We start from the raw sequence: 11,719 nt of genomic DNA, 5'->3' as shown, positions 1-11,719 counted from the left end.
CAAAGAACATCACTCAACATAATAAAGGCCATATATGACAAACCCACAGCCAACATCACCCTCAGTGGTAAAGAGCTGAAAGCTTTCCCTCTAAGATCAAGAAAAAGACAGAGATGTTCAGTCTCATCACTTTTATTCAACATAGTAACGGAAGTCCTCGCCACAGCAATCAAACAAGAAAAAAAAAAAAATAAAAGGCATCCAAATTGGTAAGGAAGAAGTAAAATTCTCACTTTTTGTACATAACATATTACATATAGAAAATCCTAAACACTCCATCAGAGAACCATTAGAGCTAATAAATGAGTTTAGTAGTTTCAGTATACAAATTTAATATACAGAAATCTGTAGCATTTCTATATACTAATAACAAACTAGCAAAGAGAGAAATTAAGAAAACAATCCCATTTACAATTACCCAAAAAACCCCCAAAATTTAGGAATAAATTTAACCAAGGAGTGAAGGACCTATACTCTGGAAACTATAAGACACTGATGAAAGAAATTGAAGGTGACACATATAAATAGAAAGGTATACCAGGGTGCCTGGATGGTTCTTGATTTTGGCTTAGGTTCATCCATATTGTGTAAATACCAGGATTTCCTTCTTTTTTTATGGCCCAGGATACCAATAAACATGAGAGTACAGATATTTCTTCATGATAATGACAGTTTCCTTTGAATATATATGTAGAAGTGGCATTGTTAGATCATATGGTAGTTTTGTTTTTAATTTCTTGAGGAATCTCAATACTATTTTCCCTTGTGGCTGTCAGTTTACATTCACACCAACATCGTACAAGAATTCCCTTTTGGGGCACCTGAGTGGCTCAGTTGGTTGGGTGCCTACCTTCAGCTTGGGCGTCCTGGGATCAAACCCTGCATTGGGCTCCCTGCTCAACAGGGAATCTGCTTCTCCCTCTCCCTCTTCTCCTTCCCCCTGCTTGTGCTCTCACTCAGGTGCCCTCTCTCTCTCAAATAAATAAATAAATAAATAATCTTTAAAAAACAAAACAAAACAGAATTCCCTTTTATCCATATCCTTGCCAGCATTTGTCCTCTCTTATCTTTTTTTTTTTTTTTTTCCTCTCTTATCTTTTTGATAACAGTCATCCTGGGACGCCTGGGTGGCTCAGTGGTTGGGCGCCTGCCTTTGGCTCAGTTGTGATCCCGCAATTAAGTCACGCATCAGGCTCCCTGCAGGGAGCCTGCTTCTCCCTCTGCCTATGTCTCTGCCTCTCTCTCTCTCTCTGTGTCTTTCATAAATAAATAAATAAATCTTAAAAAAAAAAAAGATATGCCAACAGGTGTTAAATGGATAAAGAAGAAGTGAATATTCCATTATACATGTGTGTATATCTATATATAGACAACATAGTGAAACATTGAGCCATGAAAAAGAAGGAAATTCTATTTGTGCAACATGGATGAATGTGGAGATCATTATACTAAGTGAAAAAAGCCAGAGAACTGCATTGTAGCACTTATGTGTGTAATCTGGGAGAAGGAAAAAAAAAGTCAAACACACAGAAACAATAGAGCGGTCCTTGCCAGGGGCTAGGAGTAGGGGTAAGAGAAATAGGGAGCTGCTGATAAAAGGGTACAAACTCTTAGTTATAAGATGAGTAAGGTCTTTGGATTTTATTTGTCAAATATACTTCAGTAAAGCTGGAAAAACAAAATTCCTTGGTTATTTTGGCTTTCATTTCATTCTTAATCCTTAAAATTGTGAGATGTTTTTGGCTGTTGTTATTGTTTTTATTTATTTTGGGAGGAGGGCAGAAGGGGAGGGAGAAAGAATCTTAAGCAGAGCCTGCCCTGGGCATAGAGCCCAACATGGAATCTGAAGCAGAACCCTGCACTGAGCACAGAGCTCATCACGGGGTTCAACTCCATGAACAGGAGATCATGACCTAAGTTGAAACCAAGAGTCAGACACTTAACCAATTGAACAACCCAGGCACCCCAAATGTGAGGTGTTTTGTAAAATAATTGGAAAAATCAAGTTTGATTCTTTTGTAATCTAAAATACATAGTTACCTTTGGGTAAAATTTAAGGTCTCAATTTTCAAGATAGTTTATAAAAGGAAAAACCTGGCTGGCTCAGTTGGAAGAGCATGCAACTCTTGATCTTGGGTTTGTAAGCTTAAGCCCCCACTTTGGGTGTAGAGATTACTTAATTTTTTTTTTAAGATTTATTTATTTTAGAGAAGAGAGAGCAAGTGAGGAAGTGGGCGGCAGAGGAGAGAAAGACTCCTCGCTAAGTATGGAGCCTGACACAGGGCCTGATCCCAGGAACCATGAGATCATGACCTGTGCCAAAAACAAAAGGTGGATGCTCAATTGACTGAGCCACCGAGGAGCCCCAAGATTACTTAATTTTTTAAAATTTTATTTTATTTACTTTAAGCCCTACATGCAGTGTGGGGCTTGAACTCAATGACTAAATAAATAAATAAATAAATAAATAAATAAATAAATAAATAAATAAATAAATAAAATCTTTAAAAAAATAATAATAAAAGAAAAAAATGAGGGGCGCCTAAGTGGCTCAGTGGTTTAGCCTCTGCCTTTGGCCCAGGGTGTGATCCCAGAGTCGCAGGATCGAGTCCCATGTCGGGCTCTCGGCATGGAGCCTGCTTCTCCTACCTCTTCCTGTGTCTCTGCCTCTCTCTCTGTTTCTCTCGTGAATAAATAAATAAATAATCTTAAAAAAAAGAAAAGAAGAAAAAGAAAAATGAAGCAGAATTCTTTTTTTTTTTTTTTCTCATGCCACAGTTTAAATCTTTTAACATTTGGTTTTGAGAGGAATTTTTATGTTCCATAGTGGGTGAGTTTGTTTGTTTGTTTCTATATATCCTATTTCATCAGTGACTTTTTATAGAATAAAATTCTGTACAATAGGGATCCCTGGGTAGCACAGCGGTTTAGCGCCTGCCTTTGGCCCAGGGTGTGATCCTGGAGACCCGGGATCGAGTCCCACGTCGGGCTCCCGGTGCATGGAGCCTGCTTCTCCCTCTGCCTGTGTCTCTGCCTCTCTCTCTCTCTCTCTCTCTCTCTCTCTCTGTGTGACTATCATAAATAAAAATTAAAATTAAAAAAATAATAAAATAAAATTCTGTACAATAAAAAAAAAACCTTCCTCTTTGGGGTCTGCTGCGGAAACAAGATGACAAAGGGGACGTCATGGTTCGGAAAGTGTCGCAACAAGATGCACACGTTGTGCCGCCGCTGTGGCTCTAAGGCCTACCGCCTTCAGAAGTCCACCTGCGGCAAGTGTGGCCACCCTGCCAAGCGCAAGAGGAAGTATAACTGGAGTGCCAAGGCTAGAAGACGGAATACCACTGAGACTGGTCGAATGAGGCGCCTAAAGATTGTATACCGCAGATTCAGGCATGGATTCCGTGAAGGAACGACACCTAAGCCCAAGAGGGCAGCTGTTGCAGCATCCAGTTCATCTTAAGGATTTCAACGATTAGTCAAAATAAACGTTATGGTTTTAAAAAGTAAAGGAAAAAAACAAACCCTTCTTAGGGACACCTGGGTGGCTCAGTGGTTGAGCATCTGCCTTTGGCTCAGAGTGTGATCCCGGGACCCCGAGATCAAGTCCTGCATCGGGCTCGCCACGGCAAGCCTGCTTCTCCCTCTATCTTTGTTTTCTGCCTCTCTTTCTGTGTTTCTATGAATGAATAAATAAAATCTTTTAAAAGCAAAACAAAAAAAGCCCTTCTAGCCTCTTCATTTCCCACTTACTAGTAAGTCTGAAGGTAAATATAATTGGTGAATATAATTTTAAGTCTGGTGTATCCAGTTTTAGGAAATATATTTTAATTGAAGAGGCAGTGTAAAATGCTTTACATATTGATGAGATGGTCTCATGTAACAGATGTTCTGAACACTCTTAAATTTAAATATTCATTATGTGATTTTGTATGATTTATCCTTATATCTCATAAAATGATGCACACCCATGTTACAGTTTCATTCCTTGCTGGTTCCAGAGAAATATATTTTCTATCTATTGTTTAGAAATAATAAATTAAGCAGAAAGAAACTAAATATATGTTTAATAGTTTGAGAACATAATAGGTGAATTTTATTAAATATTTTTACTTATTTATTTTAGAGAGAGTGTGCATGTGTGCAGGGGAGGGGAAGGAAGAGGCAGAGGGAGAGGGAGGGAAAGAATCTCAAACTGAGATTCAATCTCAGCTGAGCACTGAGCCTGAAGCAGGGCTCAATCCCATGACCCTGAGATCATTACCTGATCTGAAATCAAGAGTCAGTTTAATCGACTAAGTTGCCTCTAATGGTGAAATTTAAATACAATTGTGACAGTTTTTATTTTCAGTACTTTCCAAACTTTATTAGATAACTATGTTTTTATAGTACAAATATGTAATATGGCAATGGAGTTCTGTTGTGATTTGCCCCAAATCTTTTTAGATTTGATCCAGACCGGTTTGATGATGAATCGATGATGAAAACTTTCTCCTTGCTTGGATTCTCAGGCATGCAGGAATGCCCCGAGTTGAGGTAAGTGATAGAGAAAGCAAAGTGAAAGGAAAGATGCTAGACTTTATACTTAGAATTTTGATGACTGCTGATGAGAATGAGCAGTCTATATAATTAAAGTGTTATTGTTAATCTTTAGTAACCAGTCGACTTTCTTCCTGACTAGGTTTGCATATATGGTGGCCACAGTTCTTCTGAGTGTATTGGTGAGGAGGCTGCACCTACTTTCCGTGGAGGGACAACTTATTGAAACTAAGTATGAACTGGTAACATCATCCAAGGAAGAAACTTGGATCACTGTCTCAAAGAGATATTAAAATTTTATATGTTTAACTTTCTGAAGGAAAATGATGGTTTAGAAAATCTATATTGAATCTTTTTATAAACCAAGTAATACTATACCTACTCATACTTCATTATGTAAATTTGGATTTTTGTATATCAGATTTTCTTAATGCATGATATACATTTATACTTTATTGCATCAATATAATGATAGTTCTAACAGGAAGCTCTCTATTTTAATTTTTGTTTAATCACTTTCTGTTTTTTAGTTTTTGTTTTGTTTTATCACTTTCTATGACAGTATCTTCATATTATTTTTCTTAGTTTGATCTCTAAATTTCTTGAAGAGAGACATTATTTTACACACTTTGGGGAATCATGTTTTCTGAATATTCATAAAAGGAAAACATCCCAACTTCTTTTCATACTTTACATCACTTTAAAGGGGGAAAACAAGGACTTTCCATAATTTTATTTCTTGAATTAACATTTTTATTTTCTGAGTATAAATTAGTTTAAGTTTAATCATTGTTATTAGGTTGAGTGACCTACCTTGTACTTGCCTACTTTTATGCCTCCCAGATAATAGTGTTCATTTCATGACTTATACAAAGCTCATAATTTTGAATGGTTCTGAGTCATTTGGAAACTACTGAATGTGTTTTGAAGTGCCACCTAAGTGACAAACTAAGATTGAGGCTTGTCTTACCTTCTGTTTTGCCGGAAATTTTAGTAGCACTATATTACTTAACCAATTCTTATTTGTGGGAAAAACTGAATCCCTAATTTGTTGTTATTATGTCATATAATGAACTTAATGATTATGAAACAAGAAAGCACCAACTAAAAACCAAAACCAATTTTTTTTTTTTTTTTTTTTTTTTATGATAGTCATACAGAGAGAGAGAGAGAGAGGCAGAGACACAGGCAGAGGGAGAAGCAGGCTCCATGCATCGGGAGCCTGATGTGGGATTCGATCCCGGGTCTCCAGGATCGCGCCCTGGGCCAAAGGCAGGCGCCAAACCGCTGTGCCACCCAGGGATCCCCCAAAACCAAATTTTAAAAAAGAAAACAAACATTACAAAACATATGACAGGGATAATATCCATATGATATACATATGATATATAAATAGCTTGTATAAGTTGGTAAGAAAACATAATAGATAAATGGTCAAAAGACATAAACAGCTTTTAGAGGAGGAAGTAGCAATTCAACCTTTAGGAAAAAAGGTCAGTCTCACTAGTAAGCAAAGAAATATTGGGGCTATTTTAAAAATATTTTAAGTGGCTTTGAAAATTTACACCTTGTACTGATAAGTTTTATATTTAGTACTTTTTATTGATAACACTGTAGTTTAGTCCACTTTTTTTGGTTACATTGTTCTTGAGGAACCTTTTTTTTTTTTAAGACAACAACTGGAGGAAATATGCCAAGTGCAGATAGAGAGGAAAGGGAGAAAAATGATAACTGTTTGCAAGTGGGTTTATTTTTGACACTGCTCAATTCCTCTTGTAATTTTAGTTTCAAGACTACTCTAGTTATTGAGTTATTTTATGCTGTGTTTATGGTCAGATAGCTAACATTTTAAAACTAGTTAGGAGTGGTTAAAATAGATTTTAAGAGATTAGATGCCGCTTTTATATCTGATGAAAATAGTTAATTTATGGAATAATTTAAATTCTAAAACTTTAAGTAAAATGTATTCTTAGTTCTCAGCATCATGTTATTTCAAAAAGGCACACTGTTAAATTCCCTCCTATCATTTTGTATGGTTTTGTGTATATAGAGCATCTTCCTTTATTATCCAAGTACCTTAATTGGTTTAGAAACTGGCAGTGGAAAGTTAGAGTAGGCAATTGATACGTAGACCAAGTGTCAGTAAAATCAGATGAGATGAGGAGAATTTTAAAGCAAGTGAGACCTGATCAGCAATGATAAAGGGAAAAATAGGGCAGCTGAACAGAGAGTGAGGGAATTGGCATACTGCCAACATATAAGCCAATGTATAATTACTAATAATGATTTGAATTAAGGAAAATAAAAGAATCAGGTAAATAAGCAAATTTTATCTGTGGTTATGTGACTAAACACATTACACATAAATTATCTTCTAGTGGATTTTAAAAAATAAAAATACTGTTAACCATGTATAAGTTTATCCATTCACTGTTGTCCTTACTCGGCCCTTTATATTTATCAAATGACTAAAATTGCATACCCTCAGTGTCAGTAATGGCTTGTAGCAGGACTCCTAAGTTTTGTAGCTTTTTGGGTTTTTTAAAACTACTTCTTATCTGATTTTGATCTGCATTCTTTTTGACTATTGAGAAGTTTATTGTTAAAAACACCAGCATAGGACACCTGAGTGCTTCAGTTAAGCATTTGACTCTTGATTTCAGCTCAGCTGGTGATCTCAGGGTCCTGAGATCAAGCCCCAGGTCAGGGTTCGTGCTGGACATGGAACCTGCTTAAGATTCTCTCTCTCCCACTCCTTCCTTCCTCCCTGTCTTTTTCTTTCTTTCTCTCTCCTTCCCTTAAAAAAACAACAACAAAAAAAAGATTATGGAAAGAAAGGGCTCTTCCACACTTTGTGCTAATAAAATTCAAGGCAGAATTGATTCTGTGCATGTGTTTGGGAAAAATGACAAACTCGCATGCTGTTTTATCTGGCCCACAAATGTGCAGTTCCATTTTTTTTTATATAAGTAGATTCTATCTTATTTATAGACCCTATGTAAAAATGTATTTGTCTTGTTTATCTTAAAATAGTTTATATTTTAAAACAAAATGTTCTATTTTTTTGTCATGAAAATTATATAGGTTTGCTGTAGAAAAATTTTGGAAATACAGAAACACAAAAATAGGAAACTGACTCACCTGTAGTCCCACTACTTGGAGTTAGCCAGTCATAAATTTCTGGGGTAGCTGCTTCTGCTCTCTTTTATATCCACTTATAATTTTTACAGACAGATTATATATAATGTTCTCTACAGACAGATTATATATAATGTTCTCTACATGTACTATCTTTTAAAAATTATTTTTATTTTTACTTATTTATTCATAAGAGACACAGAGAGAGAAGCAGAGACACAGGCAGAGGGAGAAGCAGGCTTCATGAGGGGAGCCTGACATAGGAGGACTTGATCCCTGGATTCCAGGACCACACCCTGGGCTGAAGGCGGTGCTAAACCCCTGAGCCACCCAGGCTGCCCTCTACATGTACTATCTTAAGAACAAGTAGCATTTTCTACAATTGAAACATTAATATCCTTCTCACTCAGAAAGTAAGCACAGATTTTCATCATTTCTTTTTCTCTCCTCTTCCCTTTTGCAAGTATTGTTATTCCTTTCAACACTGAAAATGGCTTTACTTCCTCCTCCATTTATCAAAAGAGTAATTTATATATTGGTACATCTGAGTTGCTAAGGCATAGAATAGTCTAGGTGTTGCAGTGAGCATTTAAGAAATGAAATTACTCTTAAAAATATTATTTATTTATTTATGTATTTGAGAGAGAGCAATTGAGAGAGCACAAGCAGGGGGAACAGCAAAGGGAAAGGAAGAAGCAGACTCCCCCACTGAGCAGGGAGCTTGCTGCGGGCTTGATCCCAGGACCCCGGGATCATGACCTGAGCTGACAGCAGAGGCTTAGCTGACTGAGCAACCCAGGTGCCCCTGAAATTACTCTTCTATCCTAAGAAAAATATAATTAAATTCAGATTGAGGTGGCATTTCAGCTTTTAGGAAGAAATCTTAAAGAGTCTCTGTTGTTGTTTTTGGACTCTGGGGCAAACAGATTAAGATTCTTCTCTTGAAGCCATCTTCATTTTTTTCTCCAGATCCATGAAAAGTGCTGTTAACCTATAAAATGTACTTTTTTCACATGTGGTTATATTGACAGATTGAAAACTGTTTAAACAATTCTACTGAGTCTCTAAAACTGAGGGCATGGGCCAGTAAATATCACGGAGTAAGTAAGGTCAGTAGTTATGAGAGGATAGCTTGTGAGAGAAATGGACACTATTTTCAAGGGCAGGTTTATATAATATCAACAAATTGATACTAGTGACCTTATTTCTCTCCTCAGCCAGTCCTCTGCCTGTTTCCTAAGTAGTAAGACCAATGATTAAGGTAGAAAGGGAGAAGGGGGGTGGGGGTGGGTGGGTAGGTAGGACAAGAAAGCAGTTACTGTTACTACAGAAGTCAGAGGAAATCAGCACAGCCAGAAAGGCTTAGTATAATGTTGCTTTGAGGCACTGTGTGTGCCTTCCACTGATAAAAAGGAGTGAGACTGAATTTACAGCAAGAGTTAAGCTCAAGTAGAAAGGGGAGTGGAAGGAGCATTTGTTATAAACCAAATACTTTATATACCTTTCTTTAGTCCTTTAGAGCATGGTTTTTCATTCCTGCTGGAAAAAATACTATAAATGAATACAGGCATATAGTTGCTAAGAAATAGAAAGTAAATGATCTAAATTTCAAATTAGTATCTTCAGTGGGGTTTATTGACGTATTTTGTTATTTAAGGGGGAATCAAGCTATAGTTTCCAATGATGTAGTGTTCATAATTGTTAAAGAAACTGACTAAAAAGGGTATTGTAAAAGCAGTATTAAAATAAATCTTAAAAAAAAAAAGAAATCTTAAAGAAAACTGATGCTACCAACTCAGCCATATCTATAATTGATTAATTTTTTTCCTGTTTCCACATACATATATTTTTACACATTGCCATCATAACAATATGGTTTGCTTTTCACTTAATGAATTTTAAACATTTTCCTTTGTTACTTTTATAAGGGCTTTGGGGAATAGATTTTAGGGGGTAAGAGGGGAATAGACTTAAACTGAAAATAAAATAAATAAGATAAAAATCTATGAATTAAGCACTACATTTATTTTGATGACACTGAGTAACTGAATGGATAATTGTAAAACTGGAGTTAGGAACCATTTTTAAAAACATCTAGGCGATAAACAAAGGGGCAGGAAGGACATTCCTCTTCCATTCAACTCCCTTGTGTAATCGATTTACAGTTTGGGGCTTTCTAGAAACTGGGAATGCATCTTGTTATAGCATGTAATAAAATGTCACAAGTAAATAATATCCCGTTTGGTAATTAAAAAGAAAACCCACAATTTTATTTATATCTGAAATACTTGCAAATTCTTGTTATAATTTTTAACACAGGATAGTAGGAAACAAAACTTTACTTGACCATTTTAAGTATGTTATAAAGTTGTAAAGATTGTCAAAAAGGCAGTCGGGGGATCCCTGGGTGGCTCAGTGGTTGGTTTGTCACATGCCTTTGGCCCAGGGCATGATCCTGGAGTCCTGGGATCAAGTCCCACGTCAGGCCCCCCTGCATGGAGCCTGCTTCTCCCTCTGCCTATGTCTCGCCTCTCTCTCTCTCTCTCTCTCTCTCTCTCTCTCTGTGTGTGTCTCTCATGAATAAATATATAAAAAAAGAAAAGGCAATCAGTATTTTTGAAGAAATGATTGAAATCTTCTTTGAGGTTTTCTGTGCATGTAGAATAAAGTAAAGGTGATTACTAAATAGTTGAGTTTTCTAGGTAGCCAAACTACCTCTAATGCTAGTAGAACTTTGTGATATGCTAAATATCCCATGACTAGACATATTTAAAATGTTTTGTGGACATCTTTTTGGTGGTGTCTATACTAGGTATGAACATAGATTTATAATGATTTTTTTGTCATTATACAAAATGTCAACCAAAATAGTTGGGTAAGCAAGTAGTCCTTTCTTCCTTCTATATCTTATCATTAAACCAGGAAATCTTTAAGGAACACAGTTTTTTTTTTAAATTAGGTTAGCGAGAGCATGATTTCCTAAAGTATGTTTCATGGAACACTGTCTTGTGATATTCTGAGGAAAAGGTAACTTAATCATACTCACTCTCAGATTCTCTATATTTTTTCTCAGATATTTATAATACATATTGATATATCAGAAGTGCTGAGAAGTTCATCTGTAGAGAAACTTATTTTAACTGACATAACCCTGAATGTTCCTAATTTTTTTTAAGATTTTTATTTATTCATGAGAGACAGAGAGAGAGAGAGGCAGAGGGAGAAGCAGGCTCCACGCAGGAAGCCTGATGTGGGATTCAGTCCCAGGACTCCAGGATCACTCCCTGAGCCAAAAGCAGACGCTCAACTGCTGAGCCACCCAGGCATCCCTTCCTCATGTTTTTGATGTAGGTTCCCCTTTTTTCAGTTTCACCTTTAATTCTGTAAAACCACTATTTCATGGAATGAGTCTTCTGAAGAACAGAACCCTTTTTGTCCAACATGACCTGGAGACAAATAGTAGTCTTAAGGAATGTCTGTCTTGGCTGGTTCCTTAAACTATGTGTGGTCCAGAGGCTCTCTAGCTTAGGAACAACTATAGTCTTAGAACCAAACCACCTGAATTCTATATTCTTTATTTGGAGAGAGAGGGAAAGAGAGGAGGAGGAGAAGGGGCAGATGGAAAGGGAGAAGCAAACTCCCTGCTGAGCAGGGAGCCCTGACATAGAGCTGTCCGGGGACTCAGGATCACGACTTGAGCCAAAGGCAGACACTTAACTGAGCCACCCAGGTGCCGTTCTGAATTCCATATTCTCTCACTCCCTTGTCTTTACCTCTTTTCCCTGTGAGAGTACAGCACCCAGTAGCTCTGCTGATTCTCCCTTACACTGCAGTCCTGACTTATATTCCCATCCAAAGACATGAGACTTATTTAGTCTGGAAACAGTTTTTTATTGAGCATGCCAAGTCTTAGACTAGGCAGTGGAAATGTAACAATGAACAAAACAGACATGACATTAGAACTGTGTTCTCTCTTTTCTGTGCTCTACCCCAGGATAGGCAACCCTAAAATCTCGACATCCTAGAGCTTAACCTTCTAGCA

The 11,719-nt window shown here is 36.8% G+C and overlaps 1 protein-coding gene across 7 annotated transcripts in view; it reads left to right on the top strand.

Moving 5' to 3' along the window:
• CYP20A1 (cytochrome P450 family 20 subfamily A member 1) overlaps nucleotides 1-9,910 on the top strand; it is a 60,380-nt gene extending 50,470 nt beyond the window's left edge. For 6 of the 7 annotated variants that reach the window (XM_077885203.1, XM_077885202.1, XM_077885207.1 and 3 more), the window contains 2 exons: nucleotides 4,447-4,536; nucleotides 4,682-9,910. In XM_077885203.1, the coding sequence (XP_077741329.1) occupies nucleotides 4,447-4,536; nucleotides 4,682-4,832 (241 nt within the window). In that variant the 3' untranslated portion in view covers nucleotides 4,833-9,910. Of the gene's footprint in view, nucleotides 1-3,169; nucleotides 3,294-4,446; nucleotides 4,537-4,681 lie in introns of those variants that run through there. The other variant, XM_077885204.1, reaches the window with a different exon arrangement.
• Nucleotides 9,911-11,719: the final 1,809 nt, after the last annotated feature.

This window comes from Canis aureus, chromosome 36, assembly GCF_053574225.1.
Source record: "Canis aureus isolate CA01 chromosome 36, VMU_Caureus_v.1.0, whole genome shotgun sequence".
Classification (NCBI taxonomy): Eukaryota; Metazoa; Chordata; class Mammalia; order Carnivora; family Canidae; genus Canis; species Canis aureus.
The sequence above is the reverse complement of the archived record's forward strand: the minus strand, read 5'-3'. Positions and strand labels throughout refer to the sequence as shown.